The sequence below is a fragment of the Polyodon spathula genome, chromosome 1, assembly GCF_017654505.1.
Source record: "Polyodon spathula isolate WHYD16114869_AA chromosome 1, ASM1765450v1, whole genome shotgun sequence".
NCBI classification, from domain to species: domain Eukaryota; kingdom Metazoa; phylum Chordata; class Actinopteri; order Acipenseriformes; family Polyodontidae; genus Polyodon; species Polyodon spathula.
This window is the reverse complement of record NC_054534.1, coordinates 30,413,705-30,437,624: the sequence shown is the minus strand read 5'-3', so window position 1 is coordinate 30,437,624 and position 23,920 is coordinate 30,413,705. Positions and strand designations below refer to the sequence as shown.

General features: G+C 36.9%; 1 protein-coding gene across 1 annotated transcript in view; it reads left to right on the top strand.

Moving 5' to 3' along the window:
• LOC121317112 (succinyl-CoA:3-ketoacid coenzyme A transferase 1, mitochondrial-like) overlaps positions 1-23,920 on the top strand; it is a 75,230-nt gene that overhangs the window by 35,220 nt on the left and 16,090 nt on the right. The window contains exons 8-13 of the mRNA XM_041252728.1: positions 810-917; positions 2,200-2,314; positions 4,268-4,362; positions 5,429-5,477; positions 6,144-6,216; positions 10,985-11,060. Of these exons, the coding sequence (XP_041108662.1) occupies positions 810-917; positions 2,200-2,314; positions 4,268-4,362; positions 5,429-5,477; positions 6,144-6,216; positions 10,985-11,060 (516 nt within the window). The remainder of the gene's footprint in view (positions 1-809; positions 918-2,199; positions 2,315-4,267; positions 4,363-5,428; positions 5,478-6,143; positions 6,217-10,984; positions 11,061-23,920) is intronic.

The window sequence follows — 23,920 nt, the reverse complement described above, 5'->3', positions numbered from 1 at the left end:
TGAAGTCTAGGCTTATGAGGATTTAGATGCAAATTGGTATGGTGCCAGAGGCAATTTCAGTTTTATTGGCCTGATCTTTTTAATGTTTTAAAGGGTAGTCCTTTGAATTGTTTGTTTTATAAACAATTTGTAAGTCTACAACTAGAGGTCATGCTGAGTGTTTCCAGTTATTTGAGAGTGTGAAGAAAGTGAATTTGTTTTAGGTGGCTCAGTGTGATCCTCCCCACTAACTGGACCTACCACACTCGCAGATCATTAATCTACCGCTCAGCACAGCAACACAGCATATCAACAAACAAAACATGTGCCTCCAAACAACGTCCTAGTTTCTATTGTGTTTATCTATTGATTCTGAAAAGGATGACGTTTTTTTTTTTTATTGGTAATACTGTAAAGAAAAGTTTAACATATTATTTATCAATATTATTACTAATACTGGTATACTTTGTGTTTTAAAAAAAATATTGTTCCCACGCTGGTAGTGGTCCATGGAAAAATGACAACTCACTAAGTTGGTCCCTGCATGAAAAAATGTGAGATACACTGTCCTGTGCAAATGGAACCTGCTGTGTACTACTGGATATAGAAGATTCGTCACATATTGGACAAGACGGCAGATCTGACAGACTGTAATAGTGGGAGCACAACTGGCAGTTTCCAAGATAGAAATTACTGTTTGAAGAACACCGTTCACAGAGGTTATTACTCTTTAGAAGTTGTGTAGACTTGTGATGAATCAGTGCTAAATTGTATAATTACGTGGGAATATTTTGTGTTTTTGTCAATGCCTGCTTCTTCTCTGCTTTCAGGTTGAAGAAATTGTTGACGTTGGTACATTCGCAGCAGAGGACATTCATATCCCCAGCATTTATATTCATAGGATTGTAAAGGGGGGCAGCTTTGAAAAGAGAATAGAAGTAAGTATTCTTGTGTTGTCTGTAGCTGGGCAGAGCATTCACATGTCTATTAGTTAAGTGAAATAAATAGAGTGCTACCGTATGTTGCCGCTATCAGTTAACATGGTTCACAATATAAAACTTACCTATTAGTTTAAGTTGTGTTTATTTTTATTTATTTGCATTTCTCTGGGGTTCACCAAAAAACAAGGGCATATACAAACTACATTTTCAGAGTATTTTTTTTACCTTTTTAAAATCCATATACAGCTATGGCCAAAAAAATTGGATTTTAGGTACAAAATTTATTAAGAATTCTGTATTAATTTACTGTATTCTTGTGTATGTGTATATATATATATATATATATATATTATATATATATATATATATATATATATATATATATATATATATATATATATAATATAATCAAAGAAATTTTGAAATTATGTCGCTAAAGTCTACCAGAAGCAATAGTAGTGGTACAATATTTTATGTTAAATTTTGAAATGTCAGATTTTTCATTAAGTAGATAGAAAACTACAAAGCGGTATGTAATTCAATATGTTAACGCAACATTATCGGTTTCATTCTGCTTTATAAAGCAAAATGAGTTAATTCTAAAAAGCAACACATTTGGCCATAGCTGTACTTGTTGTTTATTTAAATTTATGTTGCTGTTTTTGCTTAGGTCATTTTTTACTACTGCTCTTTTTTCAAACATGAGAGCTACGTTTTGAAATTACTTGAAAAGCTGCATTTCTGAAGTCAGGTATATTTAGAGATGACTCCCAGAGGTGTGAAGTTGTAAATTCTATCCCCTTTGCCACTATGGCAACGGGGCTTAGTAAACAGGAGATCTCAATACAAAACATTTTACATTACCCCAAAATGAAAAGATAACATGTATGTATTTACATTTGATGAGGCTGCTATTTATTTGTCATGAAGTTATACATTGTTCCGACAGAACTGCTGTACTGTATTGTGCTTTTCAAGCCCCCTGGATAATTAATGACTAAAAACCATTTCCTGTTTTATTCCTATTTGAAATATATCCAGTTTATTTATTTATTCATTTATTTTTTGCCTTCCGGTGGCTGAAGTTTGTCAGAGTTAAAAATGAAGAGATTGTTGATGCCGCTTTTTCAAGTGACTGAAGGTGATTTGCAAATCGTTTGTTTATGTTGGTATATCAATAAGACACAACATGTTGTCAGAATCCCAAGGATGTGTTTATCCAGTGCAATTATTTTACAGCAACAATGGCGAATTGTGATTTACATTCTCTTCCACGCAGAAGCGCACCGTTAAAAAGCCAGAAGCAACGACACAAAAACCCAAAAAGGAGTCTGATCTTCTGAGGGAGAGGATCATCCGCAGGGCAGCGCTGGAGTTTGAAAACGGCATGTATGGTATCCTTTCAGAGATGATAGAAAAAAACCAGTATAATCTTACTGGGTGTGCTGCTTTACTCAAATCAGAACTGGCTCAGAAATGCATAGCAACGTCTCATTTAAATCGGTGTCCTGTTAAAATCAGAGTGGTTTTGAACACTTTGTATAGTATTTTCTTTTTAATGGGAAGTTAGCAGTTGACCCTTCTCATCTCTAGATAATACAGCTTGTGGAGCACTGGTGATTAGTCTAAATGAATAAGTGTTGTGTATGGATTGTGTCATCCCCTCATGCACATTTCACATACCCCCTCAGGTAGCAAGTACAAAGTGACACAAATGCTTTAGACAAGGACAAAGGACTGTTGCCAAGTGTGCAGCTGACCTAAGTTTACATGCAATCTGTCGCTTCCAGGAAATAAAATAATACCTGATGATGCTTGGGACTTAAGATGACAATTTAACGTACATTCAGTTGGGCAGCCTTTCATGAAATATTGATCTTTATTATATCAAGAGTATGTTAATTCATAGTAATTGGTAACAATCAATAGTAAAGTAATAAGCTAGGAAACCTACCCAGTCATGAATAGAAGTCTCTAGATAAATGACTCTGAATTTAAGCATATCGTCTTCTAAATGACGTGTTTGTAATCCTCTGCTGGGATGAATTTTCCCACCGAGTACGGAGGTGCCTCAAATACAGCAAATACAACACATGGCTCACTGCTCCAACATTTAATGCCATATTTTGTAAATGGAGTGTCGTTGTTGTTTAACTGTAACTGCGTTCAGATCAAATTGTATGTGCGTACAGCAGTGGTTTTCAAACTGTGGGGAGCGACCCCGGGGGGGGGAGGCGCGCGATGATGTTATTAAGGGGGCGCTAATACTTGACAGTAAAATACTTTTTTCTGACTTTCTGACGGTTGTAAAAGCTCTGCGGTAAGTGGTAGACTTGGTGGGCCCGCCTCCAGGATGATTGACTGATCTACTACCCAGGGAGGGATCATGTTTAATCTGACCAACCCCCTGTGAAATCTGACCAATTCCCGTCCACATAGTTTGTGTTGTTTCAGACCTATCGTAAGTCAGCGATTCTCTGGTCCAGTCCTGCTCTCCTTGATTTGAAAGTTGTGGTGCTAATCATGGCAATTGTTCCTACAAAGTGCAGCGGCACGTTTTACGTTTTGTTCACAAAAAAAAAAAAAAAAAAAAAATTGATAGACCTGCAGTTTATAAATAGGGTGGGTGGGGTCTTGCTCCGTGCAGAAAATGAACAATGGACAACATTTTATGAAATAAATATTTTCTAACATTATAAAAAATAATGATAACAAAAATACGCTGGACAAATATTACAATTACTATTCGAAATTGCATTAACATTAATTAAAAAAAAAAGTTTTTTAAAAAGTAGTCGGTTATTAAAATGTTGCACCCTCATTTTCTCGTTTATTCCGCTTTTATCAAATGCGAAATTAAGGACTTGGATGATTTAAAAGTGTTTCAGTGGTTGTAGATTAAGCACCATGGGCGTTACACGGAGTGACAGAGAGGCTGTCGAAGTGAGAGCGAGACTGGAATTTAGCACAGAGATTTTGTTATTTTGTTTTGCTTTGGTGTGGCCCTTAATTGTTTATTTTTCCTGTGCTAATAAATGCTGAATTCGAGCATCGCTACTGCCTGTGTGGCGCTTGCTTTCATTTTACACGTGACGTCACAATATGTTATTTTAGAAAAATCATATTTATTTTAATATTGTACTGTTTACTAGGGAATAAGTGGGCGCGGCAAAAAATAATATATCTCAAGGGGGGCACAGCAAAAACATTTTGGAAACAGGTACAGCATTAGAATGCACTGTAGGTGTTGGTAAAGATCAATTGTACAGAAATGTCATTTCAGGCAGGTGTTACTGTGTGTTTTGTGTTACCCCTTTCACAGTATTTCCTTGACTGCACTTTTTCAGCTAACCTGGGCATTGGCATCCCGATGTTGGCCAGCAATTTCATCAAACCCAATATAACAGTCCATCTGCAGAGCGAGAACGGCATTCTGGGATTGGTAATGTCTGGGGCAAATGTGCGGGAGGCTGCTGGTGAATAGTTAAAACAGCCACCCTGTTAGTGTGTACTTAGCTACAAATACTGTGTTTTATGAGGCTTTGGAGCGCCAGTAAGCTGCATTTACTGATGTGCAATTGCTGTGTCTTAGGCCTTATCTCACTGGTGCATGCCACTACCAACTAATGTGTGTGTGTGTGTGTGTGTGTGTAATTTGTGATGGATATGACATTCTGAGCAGTATGACGTTAATTGAAAGTAAGGAACAGGGTGACCTGTGTGCCAGTAAATTAATTACAGTCCTTCAAATCCGGACAGAGGTAATGAGTTATTATCATGTGTCCACATGGCATCCTTCACGATCGCCACTAATTGGCACTTTTATCAGCATTCGCTTGGCTAAATATAGAAAAGGCAAACTTCTCATATGCAGGGCTTTATTAAGTTTCTTTTTAGTATTTCTAACTGTACCCACTCTTTGAATAAGTAAAAAGCCTGTTTCACAGATCACCACTGATTTTGCTTTAATGAATGTGCAATGTAAAAAAAAAAAAAAAAATCATGCATTTTGTTTCTGTTTTTATGAATAAAACTAAGTTTGATATTTGTGAAATTGTTACTGTACAGAGCGTGTTTAAAGAAGCCAACAACAGTATAGAATATTTTCTTGAATATTAAATTTTAGTAACAAAAACTGCCTTTGTTTTAACATTCTTTAAATAACTCAGGAGTTAACGCTTTGTAAATTAGGCCCATTTGAAAGTGCCCATCTCACTTATCTTCAGCCTATAAACACTCTGCCATGGCTCATACATAGTATGCAGTATCGAATATACATTACCCTAAAGTCCAAGTACAAGACACATTTTAATGGTCACCTAAAACATTCTGATTGAATGTCATTTGAGCACGAATGTTTGCAAAATAGTTCATTGATACAGTGTAAAGCAAACAAGCAGACACAAGTACTGCATATGTGATGATTTCGCTGCAGCCACATTGTTTTTTCATTGAATTGTATGTAAGCAGTTTCTACGAGTTGGTCCATAGTCGTTTGTTCTCGACAGGGTCCTTACCCAATTGAATCTGAAGTAGATGCTGATCTGATCAATGCTGGTAAGTTTTTTGCAGGTTTTGGTGGAAATAAACCTTGAATAACAACAGAAATGATTGCCTACTTGTAAATACTGTATTTCAAAAGAAATAAAAACAAAAGAAAGAAAAACCATATGAAGGAATTTTTTTTTGTTTTTTTTAATAAGTTATGTATTAAAACAGCAGTGAATAAAAGTTAAATTGTATTGAATTAATTGCTAAATGTTTACCAACTATGTGAGAGATGTATTCCTATCCTGAAATATCTATGAGAAATGATAACAAAGTTGCTCTGGACACATCGTGCACAGACAGTAGTCAGTGTGTTTCACAGATTGTGTTTGTGCACTGCCACTTTAAATATAGTGATGCATACAATTAAAATTGAATCACTGGCAGACTAAATTAGACTAGTCTCTGAAGTGTGACTATTGTTCAATATTATTTGGATCTTAAAGAAGCAGCTCTGTCTCTAATGGCCTATTGTAGAGGAGATAGCTGCCAATATCAACTTGATGGGAATTGCTACCAAGCCTCTCTATCTCAAAGCCCTAAAAGATAAGACAGGATTTGATTCACCTGTCAACAGTCAGGAGGTCAGCTTGCCTCAGAGCACTCATACTAGACCTCTGTCTATACCTGAGTGTAGCCTTCCTGAACCTTCAGCTATTGTATTTCTCCCTATAGGTAAGGAGACGGTCACAGTGCTTCCAGGTGCTTCCTACTTCTCCAGCGATGAGTCATTTGCCATGATTCGAGGGTAAGTAATAATTGTAGTATCAAAGGAACTCGCTCGATCGCTCAGGGAAGATACACACTGGGTGTTTATGTGTTCTGCATTTTAGATTACGGAATTGACTTGGTGGAATTATTTCCTCTGTACACCAGGTGAATGGTGTGGATTTCACTGTTCTCTTGTTAAGAGATTCATAAAAGACCTTCCATAAAACTCACTTCTCTCTGATCCAAAAACATTCAGTCGCTGGGGGTCTGTTTTTATAAAGCTCTGCATTATTTAGTCTGTTTTGATTAATTAAATGTAAGTGTATTATTAGATTTAATGAAAAAAATAGAAAAAATGACTTTGGTAATTTATCTTGCCACCATACTATCGATTCAGTTCCTGTGCCACAGGTATTAGGACCCTAGCTGAAGTTCTAAAGTAAAGTAAGTGTAAAGCACTGAGGCTGAACAAGAAGTGATTCTATTGCCTGAATTTTTTGAAAGCCTTGGTCATTACCCTTTTAACAAACTAAAGTATTCAGACGTCGGCTATATGTAAATGTCAGCTCAGTAATACACATTGCTGTGGAATTGCCTGTCACTCTTGAAAATGAGCTGTCACCTCCCAAGATGTTTTAATGTCCAGACTTCTGTTTAAATAAACAAATAAACAGATTGACACATTACTTTGGCGTTCATTGCATGTTATCAGGTGTGGCCCAGAAATGTGTTTTGCATTTCATTTTACTGGTCTGTGCAGAGAAAAAAGGTTTAACGTAGTGGAAATCATATGGTTTATAAACATTTCAGATTTATTTTTTACATTTATCATTTACAATTTATCACCTATCAATTTTCTTTATTCTGCATCCATTTTTACTGTACCTATGGTTGTGTTTTATGTTCTAAAAACAATTATAAAAAACAGTTGTTCTTTAGCAGTAATATTGCATTTTTCCCGTATAGATGTCCTTGTCTGACTTTCAGCTAAATTCAGTGGTGCTGTGGAACCTTAAGTCTTTGATTTGCTCATTCCCAAAGTCTAGTGAGACTGTGACCTTTCAATTCTAAACTTACATCAAGCGCATGGAACCAACAGAGCTGAACCATCACGTGCCTCTGTGTGTGCCACTGAATTAAGCTGAAAGTCAGCCACACAAAACAAAGTATTGGGAGCAAAGAAACTCAGAACCTTTCATAAATTGTGTGAGAAACCAAAAGAAAACGTGAAAATAGCAAGTAAGCTAGTTGTCCTTTTAAAGTGACTGTAGCAAATGAAATATTCCGTGTTGTTCTTCAATTCATTCTAGGACGAAGGAAACACGTTATATTAAATATGAATTCTTATTTTAAATGGCGATACATGGTAGTACACTAGGTTAAAGAAATCTCTGTTTGCAAGCCATGCTTTTAGATTTTTGCACTTTCTTGGTTATTTCACCTATATAGTATCATAGTTATATAGTAACACGTGTTTCTTTCAAAAAAAGTGCAAAACGGATAAGATTTATGGAATGTGTTTGTTAGCTACAATTTTCATGTGTGTTATGCAGTAGGTGCGTGTTATGCAAAGGATATATTATATATGTTCAACTATATACTTAACTGTTTAAGCACTGCTTTGAAATAACTTCAGTAATCTACACATGGCAATAAATAAATCTATTAATTCTTCCATTGAGTAGTGTAAGTCCTCAATATCCATCTGTTGTGTGTCGATTCCGGGTAACCACAGACGAGCGCTTGTTTGATGTTGTGGGAGTTGGATGCTGCATAGTCCCTAATTAATCTGTAGAAATAGAATTGATTTAACATGGAGAGGAATGAAAATACCATTAGCCTTAATAATACCTTGATTTTATTTCCTGTTAAGGCGATAATGAGCATTGTCTTTGATAATGGCCTTGGTAGCCTTGTAAAACTCTCAAGGCGAGATAAACAGTCAGATTTCTGCAGTTTACTGTATTATTATTGAGAGGTGTGAATCCTCACTTAATAATAGTAAGTGAAACCCTGCCTTTTTCCTAGTAAGGCAGACCAACATTGAATCACATTAGTGTTGTCAATATGGACCCTGTCAAAGACCGTAGACCCTGTCGGCATACTCTGCAACTTAAACAGGCAGAGGGGTCGAGGTGGAGTGATGCTTTCAGGTTTTGCAATGCAGCCAATGACTGGATTAAGGATACCTAGTAACGGTAGCACTTATGTGACTGGTTGATGGGCAATTGAAATCCTATTTACAGAGAGTGGTTTTGTTTGGATTGTCATAACCTTTAAAGGCACTATGACAACATTTTCAGAATTAACAGCTTAGCCATTAAAAACATCTATAATTAAAACATCATCAAAAAAGAAATATTCTTGTCTTTAAAAAAAAAAAAAAAAAAAAAAAAAAACCTTCATGGTGGTGATGGGTTGAGTTACAGTTTAAAAGACCACAGACTGCTTATAATACGTAACCCTTTGGATCTGTTGATAGCGGCTGACCCAAATAGTCAACCTTTTGGTTGCCTACCACGTTCTGTAGTATAGTGTAGTATGTCAACTAAAAAGCAGTTCTTTACAAGCTGTATTCTCATAAAGGAAAATGACTTTTCTTAGTTACAGTGCAACTAATGATTTTAAGCAAACCTCTCTCAGTTACTTGTTTGGGTTGGTGTACAGCTTTACGTGTAGAGCTGAAAGGCTGTTCATCTAATATGCAGGTGACATTATCTGACCTTGCTAGTAGAGATCAATAGTACTTTAGTCTGGCAAAGGAAGATGAGTATACATTCTAAGTAAGAGAAGGATTATTTTATTAAGCCTTTTATTTAGGACGGAAAACTGTTTCAGGTCTTCTGGAAGGTTTGAGCAGCCAGATAGTCGGACAAAGAGACTCACCCATATTCTGATATTATCAATAACTTGTCCCAAAGAATGCCCTTAACACATTTCATCACAATTTCATAAGCAGTTTTCTACACACATATAAAAAAAATTGTGACAGTCTGTCACCATACAACCCCATATTATGATGCACTTAAGGTGCTAGAAACATCTTTAGAATGTTTCATGACAATTGGGTAATCAGTTATGTAGATGTATGTTAAAGATATATGTTAGTGTGAGAGACAGAGAGACTGAATTCTTCCAAGATTATGATCTGCTCAGTGATGATATACTAAAGTAGGCCCTTTAGCAATTTCATCCCAAGACATAGTAATGCATGGTTCTTTTGATAAATGGAATCTATGTTTGCCTGGCAGGGAATAATTAGGTAAAAACTATTTGTTATTTTACCAGCTGCAATGCGCAGTATCTTGAAAAAGAAACATGTACTCTTATAATGACAACTGTTAGAATCCAAACATTTTATTATAAACACTTTAAATAATATTCATTGCAACAAAGGTTTAGGTGCTGTAAACATGCACACAACTTAAATTAAAAAAATAAATAAAAACCTGATCTAACCAGTGATCAAATAAAGAAAACAAAAAAAAAAATCTTTCAACCTTAACATGAATAAATACTTGGACAAGGAAACTCAGCTCTGGTGACCTTGTTGTACTGGCTGACTCCCCTTCCCCAGGGCTAGCTCTAGAAAGATCCTTGGCAGCAGCATTAATGCCCTTGTTAGGACCAGCTTCACTCTGTACCAAGAATGTCTCTCAGAAAATCCCGATAAAAATGGAATGTTCTGGCATATCTGTCTCTCAGTCTCTTAGCAGGGATGTCTCTGTCTGTCATTTTTAGTTTGTCTTGTTCGTCTGTGTGTGTGAGTCTGAATACATTTTTGTCAGGTACAGTAGAGATGGAGATACTAAATCCATTCTTTTATTAAGCTCTTTAGTTTCCTGCCTGGAGTTGTTTTATTTGTTTGGTTTGTTTTGCTGGGACCAGGGTTGGCAGATGAAAATACATTTCACATCAAGAGCCTGCAGCCTCTGCAAGTGGAGCAGTCCAAATGAAACCTGCCTCTCAGTACCAGTTTTCATAAACTATTTTAAAACTAATTAAAAACAAAAAAGAAAAACTAGTGTATTGTTTCATGTACTGTATATTGTCTGTGAGTATCGCAAGGCCTGTCCTGACTTTTTAAATGTGTGTTTTTACAAAATAGTAGTTTCCACTAGTTTGAAAACCACTTGCCAAGAGCATATTTGATTTGATGGACTGTATTATAATAATTCCCCAGTCAGGTTGTGTGTGTGTGTGTGTGTGTGTGTGTGTGTGTGTGTGTGTGTGTTGGTATATGTAGGTTGATCACATAAGAGATACAGCATGCTGTACATGTGGCACTACATATGAGGATGTATAATTTAGTAGTTAAAAAAAAAAAAAAGCAAAAAAAAAAAAACTTCTGGCCAAGCACAAGTGAATTCCATTCCAAAACATATTTCAGCTTTGACAGCACTTCCCTTTGTGTCGAACTGTGCAGTTCTAACTTGAAAATGGCCACCATAGTTTAAGGAACTTTTTTTTTTTTTTTTTTATATTATTGATAAAAAGCCCTTTTTTCTTGTGTGTCACTTGGGTTAATGTATTTGTGGCTTGTGGTCTCCACAGACGGGAGCAGTGGGGATGGTGCGGCTAACTCTGGACATCACTGATATGTGTGTGTTTTGTTTACAACCAAATAGGATTTACCTTTACCCTGCATTGTCTATTAATGCTGGGTTATGCTATTCATCTATCCAGAGGGATACATTAACCCTAGCGGAGTCCACCTCTAGAATCCCAGTATAAAATCACTGACAAGATCAAATCAATGTATTAAAAGTAAATTAATTTCTGAATGTTTTTGTTTCCAACAACAGGGGCCACATCAACTTGACGATGCTGGGAGCGATGCAAGTTTCCAAGAATGGAGATCTGGCTAACTGGATGATTCCTGTAAGTCTGCTGAACTTTAACCAGATCTGTTATTGCAATGTTATTAGTTAGCTGTATTCTGAATTATTTGTTTTGCAATACAGTAATCTGATACAGTAACATGTTTTGTTCCAAAGAGAATAGTCATACAAAAGTCTTCTTGCAATTTCAAGGTAACACTGACATCCTACATGTGTCTAGCTTTCTTATGAAGAATCCCTGCACAGCTGCTAAAGTAGGTGTTGCATACTTAATGCTGCCAGAGACAGAAAGCAACTTCGTTTTATTGACTGGCAGGATGTGTGTGGAAGAGATTGATTTCTTTACCCATGTCTTTATATTGCTTCCCAATAGGGAGTTTGTGACGGTTGTCAGTTTTCAAACTTTTGTTGACAAGTTTTTTTTTATAATCAGGCTATCGGGTATTACTAGGTAAAAAGGCTTTAAAATCAGTCATGTGGCAAAATTTCCATGAGTTGTGTTTATGTTATGTCTTGAAGTGACAAGAGCTTTTTTTTTTTCATTGTGACATACTGCAGCTCAAATGCATTCTATTGCTAAGCATGCTGCGTTTCATCTAAAACAAACATGATTAGTTTATGGTGATATTCACAAAAACATAAAGGTGGAAGTAAACTTTGATCTAAATTGTTACTTTCATAATGATATTTTAATAGGGGAATTTCAGAGACTTTCCAAAAGCCCGGGTCTGAAGAATACACTTCTCTACACCCAGCTCACTTGTTGGCAGGGACGAACTCCGTCATACCTACTCACAGGGCCTTGTAAAAGTAATCAGTTTAACTGCAAAGTACCTTCAAATGAGTTTGGGAAGCATGAGGAATCTTACTGATATCGCATTTAAAGAAAATGGAAACATTTGTGCCACAAGAAAAATATGTCATGAAAAATTGTGACATACGGCATTAAAATAAAATATATAACTAGATAAAGCAAACAACATATTATTTTTAAATGTATTTAAAGATGTTAAAACCAACTGGAACTGGAAGCTGCTAGAGACTGGAAAATGCTGGCAGATGTTGGACAGCGGCTTATTTTCCCACCTGAGACTGCCACCACTAACCTTCGACCTGATGTTGTCTTGTGGTCCGGATCAGCACGCCTTATTCATGTGGTAGAGTTAATATTGTCATGGGAGGATGCTGTGGATGAGGTGTATGAAAGGAAGAAACTTTGGTACGCTCAACTAGCTCCTGAAGCAGAACAGCGAGGATGGAGAGCCCGAGTTTACCCAGTGGAGGGGGTTGTTTAGGATTTGTGGCGCACTCCAAAACCCGGTTTCTCAGAGACATCTGATTCAGTGGTCAAAAGTTGCAACGCATAGTGAAGAACTTATCTGAAGCAGTAGAGAGGAGCAGCAACTGGCTGTGGTTGAGACGAAAAGATTCTGGTTGGGGACCACAAGCACAGTAGAAAAACGTCAATATAAAGGAAGGTAAGTAAGCCAGGCTTAGCTGAGTGGGGGACGGAGGGGGGTTATGCTGGGACACCAGAGTCACTGTCGAGTCCTCTTAAGATGTCGTGGGCTAGTCGACGAAACACCAAGGATGGAAGGTGCCCACTTGATGACCCCAGAGGAGTACCCTACTCAGCTCAGTCCAGACAGTTGTCATGCTGATACGCTATGGAGGCTGCACTGTGGTTGATCCCTGGAGCCAGCATTGCAGCCGTTGTGTGTGCTGCTGCACCAGGGATGCAAAATGGGCTGATCCCTGGAGCCAGCATTACACTTCAGCCATCAAAACTAGGCAGAAGGATATCTATGTCATCAGATGGAAGGAAACGCAGATAGATCACATTAGTTTACTGTAAAATAAGCTATATCTTAGTTGGTGCTTATCTTGGCGAGAAATGAGTCCAATAGCAGCATGAAGTTTGAACACCTACTCTCATGGAAATCATTAATTAGTGACAAATAAACCTATATAATCACTAATTAAAAACATTGGTACTGGTAGTTGTAATCTGATTCCGCTGCTCTGTAGTGACACACACGAGACCATCTTTAATCCAGTGAAATCCTAAACTGCATTGCAATAAAAAATAGTGAACCAATAGAATCTGAAGAAGAGGGCTTTTATGTGCCATTAAATGCCAGAGCCAAAGTAACGAATTGGATGACAGACCTCGTCTCAAGGGGAGTCCCCAGGAGCTCAGTGGAGGCTTCTTGTTAATGCCAATGGGATTAATATTAAAAATAAATGGTTTGTGCAACCAAGATGGTACTGCAAAATGCTAAGAAAATCTAACTTTCTAGATTGCCCTTTTTTTTTTTTTTTTTTTTTAAATCCTCAAATCGCAGACCACTTATTTGAATTCCACTGAAAATATTGCTTAGTCAGGTCAACATGGGTGTAAAAACAAGGTTTACAGTGCTAGTACATTGTTTCTTATAATACTAGACAAGAAGGGGTGCTGTAAATCAGGTAATAAACAGGATTGTTTGATATCTGGAGAAAAGCAAACAAATACAACATCTCTGTAGGTGTATGTAGCCTGTTGGAACCCTAGTGGTCTCTGTAAACTCTTCCTGTTAATGCACAATCACGTTCCTTCAAGCAGCCATTCTGAGTAAAATCGAATCCGTCTGTCAGCACTGGCAGTGTAATTACAATAGTTCTGTAATTGCCTCATTTGAGGCTCAGAAGCCTTAGACATGGTGACATTTTCTAAGCCATTCTTCAAGGCCTTTCTATCTCCTCTCCATTGTAAAATGTTCTGTAATTCAAGCGACACATGTCACACACTTCCTCTTTTTGTGCTAGCTTTAAGAGAGACTTTTTTATGTTTCCATTCTGTGCAGGATTCAAGTAATGTTCTAGGGCACTATTTAATCAAGCTTAGACTAGCAGTATAGTATATGTGTTTTGAGCTTATCAAAGCATTCGTCTCACTTTTGTGATCACAGGGGTTTTATCTGTGGAGATATTGCTTGTAATCAAATCTAAATCAACTGCTGCCTAGGGTAAAAAGAGTAGCCATAAATCAAATGCTTCATAGTTAAAAGAAAGATATTTTAACAGCACATACCTGTATTCTGTAATAATTATAGTTAATCACTTTTTATTTAAAAGAAAATACCAGAGGTAGTAATCTGTCAATTAACCAACAGTATTATTATTAATTTTTACATCATATTCCTCTAATGTATATACAGTGCCTATAAAAAGATCATAATTGGATAAGTCTCCATCCCCCTGAGTTTGCACTTAGTGGAAGCACCTTTGGCAGCAATTACAACTGTGAGTCTGTTGGGATAGGTCTCTATCAACTTTGCATACCTAGATTTGGCAATATTTGACCATTCTTCTTTATAAAACTGTTCAAGCTCTGTCAAGTTCCTTGGGGAGCGTTGATGGACAGCAATCTTCAAGTCATGCCACAAATTTCTGATTGGATTTAGGTCTGGGCTCTGACTGGGGCACTCAAGAACATTTACATTTTTGTTTCTTAGCCACTCTAGTGTAGCTTTGGCTGTGTGCTTTGGGTCATTGTCATGCTGAAAGGTGAACTTCTGTCCCAGTTTCAGCTTTCTTGCAGAGGGCAGCAGGTTTTCGTCAAGGACTTCTCTGTACTTTGCTCTATTCATTTTCCCTTCTATCCTGACAAGAGCTCCAGTCCCTGCCGATGAGAAACATCCCCATAACATGATACTGCCACCACCATGCTTCACAATAGGGATGGTGTTCTTTGGGTGATGTGCTGCGCTGTGTTTGTTGGGTTTGCGCCAAACATAACGCTTTGCATTTAGGCCAAAAAGTTCCATTTTAGTTTCGTCACACCACAAAACTTTAATTCAAGGTGGGCATTCTTGAGTAATGGCTTCCTTCTTGCCACCCTACCATACAGGCCAGATTTGTGGAGTGCTTGGGATGTTGTTGTCACATGCACACTTTGACCAGTCTTGGCCATAAAAGCCTGTAGCTCTTGCAAAGTTGCCATTGGCCTCTTGGTAGCCTCTCTAATCAGTCTCCTTCTTACTTGGTCATCCAGTTTGGATGGACAGCCTGATCTAGGCAGGGTCTTGGTGGTGCCATACACCTTCCACTTAATAATTATCTTGATCATGCTCCAAGGGATATTCAAGGCCTTTGATATTTTGTTACACCCATCCCCTGATCTGTGCCTTTCAACAACTTTGTCCCGAGTTCTTTTGAAAGTATTTTTAATTATTAACTTATTTTTAATTATTTTTCTGAAAAGTTCTAGAATATTTTTTTCACTTGGAAGTTGTGGGGTAGGATGTGTAGATAAATGAAAAAAAAAAAAACAATTTTAATGCATTTTAATTCCAGGCTATAAGGCAACAAAAGCAGAAACATTTGAAAGGGGTGTAGACTTTCTATAGGCACTGTATGCAGTAATATGTTAAAATTTCTCCATCTAAAAATATTGTATTCAGAAGGCACGGGGAGCTACATGAAAGAAGACAGTAATTCAGCTTCAAAGCGTTTATGAGTTAAAAGATAACGTTGAAAAAGGACTGAACACATGCATAGAGGAAGCCCAGTGATGAGACTAAGGGAGTAGGGGTGGATTGGAAACAGGACAGAGGAAAGGGGATTTTAGAGAACTATTCTCTCTAACAGAGTTCAGATGCATTATTGTACAGGCGGTGTTTCACAATATATTATTGTACAAACTGCACCTGTCAACATATTTATTGTAATGCATTTCAAAACATGTTGTATTTGGAAAAGGAGACCGCTACGAGTAATTGAATGTAAGCCTCCGCTTCATAACTATTTCATAAGGTCTCCTTTTCAATAAAAGTGAGGTTAACCAATTCCTATATAAGGTACAGGAAATCAAGGATAACACACCCTACTGAGTTTTATATGGACAAGTACAGTAGTGTCCTCAGAATGGCTGCATAATGAGGCACAAAGTGCTAAGTTGTTTATGTCTGTCAATTCTGAGTTGGCTATTTTACCATATCAAGCTTGTGCATTTCTATTGATACAGCAAAGGTAGTAACTGAACATATAATAGCAATACATATGTTAAGGGACTAAAAATGCTATGTATTGATACTAGCAGCGAAGCAGCTGTGGAAGTATGAACTGTGAGCTGTTTTAAAAGTCATTGTTTTACAGTACAAAGTGTCAGACATCATAGGGTTTGTTGATGTGAGGTTGAATGTGGTTGGTGTATTTTTACCAATGTTGTTAATGGTCTCAGGATGTATTTGTAACAGTTTGGAGAGTTACAGTATTAGACTATGCAGTTGGAAGCAAGTACAGTACAACAGAGTGTTGAAGTTAAATACATCCTAGTCGTAAAATAGCTAACTGTTACTTGAAAGTGAAGCAAAAAACAAAAAAGATAGAAAATTGCTTGGAGGTTCTTTGTAACCCTTAAGTTTAAGGACATTTAGGACATGTTTAAATATATTTTTACCAGGGGTGCAACAATTACTCGATGCGTAGATTACTGACCAGCTGCCCTTACATTTCACCGAGCTTCAATTACATTTTGGTGAATCGATTCATCGAATTAGTACCCAGTTTTAAATCTCCTGTTGTCGGTTTGTATTAAAACCTTGAATGTGAGTGTGCTGCTTCTAGTGCTATTACGGTAGATTAGCGAGTTGCTAGGATACACACATCAAGCCTACATTACGCGGTGGACAAGACAAATAAGAAGTAGGCCAAGTATTCAGGTTTTTTTTTTTTTTTTTTTTTTTTTTTTTTTTTTTTTTTTTAAAAAATTAAAGGCAACAAATTTTAATGTTTAATGGTTAATGGAAAACAAAGTTTCGCGTGTTGTGTTGGAATACACCGTTGATAACATGCTATCAATGTAATCAGTTCCAGTAACAGGGTTATGAGAAGAAACGACAAACCTGTATTTTACATTTGTAAACTTGTTGGCATCAAGTCTTTAACAACCGTAGTTCAGAAATTTCTTCTGTTAAAAATAGTATTTTGTATTATTTCAGTGACTACGCCTGATGCGGACGCACGCATATTCTTTTCAGTTCTTTTTTTTTTTTTAATCGTAAGAGTTTTAATTTGAATGCAAGTCGTGACTTTTTGTGTAACTATTTTAGCTATTAACTAAAAATAACTAACGATTGTTTATTTTGAAAAATAAAACATCAGTGCATCGATTATTGTTAACTAAATACGAAATTAGGGTGCCGATTGCACATCTAATTTTTACCCCTTCCTTAGCTTTTAATGAGGTTTATTATGCTATTTATTATATTATTTTTTATTGTCATATTTCTTTATCACAGTATAAAAGGCCAAAATATCACATCATCGCTCAAAAATAGCAAGACCACAGTAAGACTGAGCAGTGGAGAAAACACAGTACACAATATTAATGTTAGAACAAGAGAACAAGATATAACTATTAGAGTTCTCTGGTTCTTGTAAGTGAACAGGCCCAGTCTATTGCTGTGATTGACACTTTGCAAAAGCACAACACTGGCACAGCATGATCAAGTGTTGATTTAAAACAGACAAAACAAATGGCACAAGTTTTGAAATTCAAATTAAATATATTCAATATTATTTTTTCATTTACATTTTTTGAGCTTTACCAGGTTCACAAAAATGAATTAAAGTTTGGTATAATGATTGGCATGAGCTTTGTCAATTTGATATGTGTTATAACAGTTCAAGTGTTGAGCTTTGCTGTTGATATTTGGCGCTCTTGCTTTCACAATTAATTATTTTTTATACTTTCACCTCACTTAAAAAAACAAGGTAAGAGAGGGGTGAAAAAAAAAGCTGATTCCAGTTTATTTGTGGCTGTTCTCTTTAAGACTTTCAAATAATAAATTACTATAATCTGTATGCTGTACATGTCTATTAATGTTATTTTATAAAATACAGTATTCCTTCGAATTTAAGACATGCTTTTTTAACGATTTTTTGCTTCTCAGAAATGTCTGGCGTCTTAAATTCGAGTACAGTATAGTGATGTGTGTATTAAAATCGGCAACAAAAGACTTGGCTAGCCAAGTACACAAACATCAACGTGACTGACTGCCGAGAAAAGACAACAAAGGCATCTTTGCCAGGGAAAGTCTGTCTTCAAATGCTTCTAAACACTAAGCTTTTTTTCAGCAAGTACTGTACACACTTGACCACTAGTAGCGACTGTGGTGTTTTTTGTTTTTTTGTTGTTGTTAATAATAATAACAATAATTTTAATTTGATATAGCACCTTTCACACCGGGAGTCTCAGGGTGCTGCACAATATGAAAAAACAAAATCGGGAACAATAATTATAAAACAAAGCAAACAATAAACAGTCAATTAAAAAATACATTAAAACAGGTAAAATACAAATAAAAACCAATTCCTAAGATCATAAAAACAATAATTACAAAAAAAATTAAAAACAAGTCCACATGATCAGTGTAAAAAGGCTGCTAAGAACAAATTTGTCTTAAGAATGGATTTAAAATTTAACACTGATGTGGAGTCTCCAATCCCATCAAGAGTAACACATCCTGGAACCAAAGGCTTTAGAAGGCCAGAGTTTGACAATCTGAGCTATCTTCCAGAGATGTAAGCACCCTGACCATGCAAAGCCTTGTATGTCAGCAACAGAATCTTGAAGGCAACACAAGAATGAACAGGAAGCCAGTGCAGACGCATAAGGACCAGGGTGATCTATTCTGTCTACCTAGTGCCTGTCAAGATCCTTTCCGCTGTATTTTGTATCATCTGAAGATGATTCAGAGAATGAGTAGGACCAGTAAAAAGACCACTGAAGTAATCCAATCAAGAGGTTACAAAGGCATCAAGGAGGATCTCTGTATCCTTGGAAGACAGAAAGCAGCACACTCTGGATATTATCTTTAGGTGGTAAAACTCTGTCTTAACCACAGCAGAACTATGTTTTTCAAGTGATAGCCTAGGGTCTAACTGGACACCTAAACTGAGGACAACCAAAGAAGCACCAACAGTGAAATCACCAAAAAAGCAAGAAAACCTAGGAAAAGAATAGAGCTGGGTTTTAGATCCCATTACCAACAGGTCAATTTTGCTTGCATTTAAATTTCAGAAAACTGACATCCAAGCTTGTACATCTGCTAAACAAGCAGATAAAATTACTTCAGTTTTGGAATTAATTTTTAATTAAGTCTGACTGTCGTCTGCGTAAAAATGGAAGTGGACTCCGTGTTGTCGTATAACATCACCGAATGGCAGCGTATAAATGTTAAAAAGGAGAGGTCCAAGGACAGAACCCTGCGGAACTCCATGAACATGGTGAGCATTAGGGGAATTATAGCCACTGTAAGACACATATTGATGTCGGTCCAATAAATATGAGCAGAACCATTCCAGAGCAGTACCCCTCACATTTACCAGATTTTCAAGATGCTTCAGGATAATCTGATGGTCGATGGTGTCAAATGCAGCAATACGGTCTAAAAGAACCAGTACTGAGAGATCAGCATTAAGAAGGAGGTCATTAACAATCCTAACCGTAGCTGTTCCAGGACTGTGACATTCTAAACCCAGACTGAAATGCTTCCATTATATTATTTTGTGAGAAATGAGAGAGCAACTGGTCGGCAACAGCTCACTCAAGTAGCTTAGCCGGAAAAGGGAGATTAGATAAAGGACGAAAGTTCCAAACCACTGCCGGGTCCAGCAGTTTTTTTTTAGAATTGGTTTAACAATGGTGTGCTTTAGTGCAGTAGGGACAAAGCCTTTGAGAAGTGACAAATTCATGATATTAGTAATGTAAGGGGACAGAGTATCAGTGTAAAGTTTAACAGTACTAGTGGGCCACAGGTCAATAGCACTGGTGGAATCTTTGGCCTTACTGATTAACCCATATCTGTAGAAGAGACAGGTGAGAAATCTGAAAGAACAGAGATAGCAGGATTAGACAATGTAGATGCATCAGAGCTGTTAATTGTTTATGGAAGTGATGCCCTTATACTTTTTTTTTTTTTTTTGCTAAAGTACAAGGCAAACTCCTCACAGCGATCAGGATTAGTCAGAGGTCGTGGGAACGCAAGACGAGAGCTTGTCAGAAGTATTAAAAAGAACATGAAGATTACCAGATTACTGCATTTAAATGTCAGGTTCATGCATTAAGAAAGCAGCATTACTTGTTTGCTAATTTACAAAAAAAAACGTTAATACCTTAAATTTAAAAGATTAGTCTGTGCATTGCCAGGAGCTCCTTTGGCAGCCATTTCTGGGTTTCTTTGTAACCAATAGAAGATCAGCTTTCCCCATAGCTAGCCAATGAGTAGTGATAGGGGTGGGATGTAAACACTTTTTAAAGTGTTTGTGTGTAGGTACTAGACTTCTGCAATTTAATATTTCAGAAACCTGTGTGGCTCTCTGGAAGTATACCCAGAGTGTTTTTTAGCAACAGAACGAACATAGGAAAAATAAATAAATAAATAAAAGTACTTCTCCCACGGGCAAAGTATAATAACAAATATTCTTGTCCCGGGCGTCGGGCAATACGAATTGCAGACCCCTGAGACTTTGCAATCTAGTACAAAATAAAATCTAAAAACACAAAACAATTTCCTCATGCACACACATTGTTTTTTAGTAGCATTTTTGTTCTCTGTAGTGGTTACTACAAGCTAGATTATTGAGTTCTTAATAATCTTTTGTTATGTGCCCTTCCTGTTGCTGCAGGCAATTATCTAACAAATAATAACGTCTGACTGACATTGTTGCTTAAATATGGATATGAATGAATTTAAATATTGTCAGAGAAACATGTTTCTCTATCTTTTTCTCTTCTTGGGATTGATATGAGTGACAGATGTTGTTTATGTACACTTGGATGGGGAGGCCAGCTGGCGGTGAAAGAGTTAACGCTGTTCTGTGTTTTCTGTTGGCACAGCAAACAGTTTCCAGGCACTCTAAACAGTTTAGAATGTGCCTGGGGAACTGTATAGCAGTAAAAAAAAAAAAAAAAACACTGAGCAAAAAGTGTGTGAACAAATGGGAAATTACTGTTGCAAGCAAATCAGAGCGAGGACTATGGGTGAACTTCATTTAATAGTATGACCCCCCCTTTAAAAAGAAAAAAAGAAAAGTTAATATGGTAAATAGCTACAAGCATTTCTATAAGAAATGTACAAACATAGCCCTTTCAACCCTAATCTAACACTCGTGTTCTGGATGCCCTTTTTCTTCTTTCAGCACAAATTACATATTTATAGAACATCACAGTTCTTAGGTCACCCAGACCTGGGAGGCATGTTAGACACACAACTCACAAGTGCAGAAAAAAAATTCCCAATGTGTCTAGATGGCACAGCAAGCTAATTCACTGCCCTTCTATGTATTTACCTCTGGGAACCTGGGTTTAAATCTGTCCCAGTAAGCAAAAGAAATGAGTTGCATTCTAGTATTAAGGGCCGTTCACACCAGACGCGGCGCGCATGCTGCCTCCTTGCGCGTCGCTCTGCAGTCGCCACAAACCACTGTTCACACCGAACGCGGCAGGGGAAAGTCAGTGAGCGGTCTGTTACGTCACGGCTGCATGTTTTTAAAACAGAAGACACAAAGCTTAGTAAAACAAAAAAAATTCAAGTAATGAGCTAAACATTATTATTTTTTATTTTTTTATATAAAACTTAATTTTAACCCCCCACTCATACACCATCGAGTTTTGTCTGGTTTGCTGGGTATAGGCAAAGACAGTGGGAGTTAATGGCATCATTATGCATTGATATTATTGAGCATTATACACATGATTAAAAAATGCAACTACTGCCATCCCATCATACCAAACTTTTTTTGAGGGGGGTGCGGGGGGCTGTAAATGCTGCAACAATCAGTGGTACTGTGCATCTAACAACACAATACCTGGAACAATGAACAGCAAACAAACAAATTGTGATCGCCCTGCCTGCTGTACCGGAGGAAAAAAAAAGTCAGATCGCTCAAGAAAAGAAAAAGGTACGGCGACTCATCGGGTGAAACAGGAGCTCCGGTTTGATGAAGGCAGATTTCAAACCTACTTAATGTTGTATTATACAACTCTGGAAAATCAGAAATCAAAACCACAAGCTTTTCCTCCATTGTACTTTTTTTTTTTTTCTTCCTCGCACAGCCTCCTAGTACCCCTGATTGGTTGCTGGTAGTTTACGTCACAGCGCGGCGAAAGTTGAAAATACAGTATTTAATCTCCTGCACGCCACTCTGCGGTGCCACGTCCTACTGCCGCTGCATGTGACAGCCTTCATAGAAAACAATTGCTTTTGCCGTGCCATGTACGGTGTGTACACCCCTTAAATCTAACCAGCAGTGGACATACATTTACATCACAATTCGCACTACTTGCTGGAGACAACTCCTCGACAGTCGTGTCAGCGTGTGTGTGCGTGCGTGCCTGGACTTCTACGTTCTGACAATAAAGAAAGAAAACACTGCAAAGGGCTTGTTTTCAGTTTTTTAAAGAGCACAGCTGAAAAGTATAAATGTTTTATTTCATATGTTCGTTTGGAGAGGCTTGTACTCTCAATTTGGATGTATTCACGTGCACTGATTATCAATACACGAATAGTGCACGTTTCAGTTTTGTTACGGTATCAAATGTCAAAAGCAGACAAGGTTGCACAGAGTTGTGATCCGGAATGCTTTGTTTTTGTTCACAAAAAACAACATTTCTACTTAATAGGCTGATAATGTTGGCTCTTCATAAATATTTACTGTAATCATTGTAAAGCTGTTTATTAATTGGCAATAATGTATTGTGCCCATCATTTATATTGCAAATGTCTCAAAGATTTGTTAAATCTGTATAAAAAAAAAAACAAATAAATAAATCATAAGCTATTTTTTCTATGTGTAGTTTTGTTTTGCTGACTGAAATCTAGGTCTTAAAACTATTTCATTTGTTGTCATGGAAACACGGTGAAATGGGACTCTGATCTTTGTAAATCTGCCATCTTTTGACTTCTGGTGCTTGATAGTTGGAGTACGAAACAGCATAGGTGAAGTGACTGTGAAGTGTGTATTACAGTGGTTCATAATTATGCTTTTTTATTTAGAAGATTGTGCTAGTTAACTAATATATTGTTATTATCTTACACAGCCAATGCATATCCCCTAGCAACTGGGCGAGACTTGGTATGGAAGTTTCAAAGTAAACGTTTTTTCAAAGTGACACGTTCGGAGTTTAAGTAGCTACAGCTGGTTACAGCTGAACTGGGCAAACCCAGCCTGCAATCCTAACTTAAAACTGTGACGAGCGACTGCGTGTATAAACATATAGAAATCAGTTGTGGTATCCAATTAGGCATTCATCTCAAAAGTTAGCCTTTAATACTTGACATTACCTATATATGTATGTATATTAGTGTTAGAGGGTTGTTAAGAACTGGTGCTGCATGTTAGGAAATGTAAATTCATTTAGTTAGATTACTAAAGCATAAGAGTCAGGGTTTTTATTTAATATGAGTGTTCAAAGGGGTGGGGAACATTGTTGGCAATGTCAGATGTAATAAAGTCATTTCGGTTGTTCAGTTCTGTTAATGTGTATCTCCTTCCTAATGTGTTGTGTTAATTGACTGAAAGATATCTGGGAAACCACCTTCAACTGTGTTTTTATTTCCACTGAAGACTGAACTGTTTTGATAATCTGTGAGTAATTGATTAAATTAAGCTTTTATCATCTATTTGTATCTAAAATGTTTGTTTTTCTTTTTGCGTGCGTCCTGGTATAAATTCCCAAGGGATAACCTGGATTATATATTGATGTATTCATTGGTGGAACAAAATTCTTTACAACTCGTTATCAATACTACATTTCATTTTTCAATTCCAGCCCTTCGTTTTCAATGGTAAAATTGCAAAAATCAAGCTTGCTAAATATATTTGGAATGTATGTAGTGTTTTACAATCAGA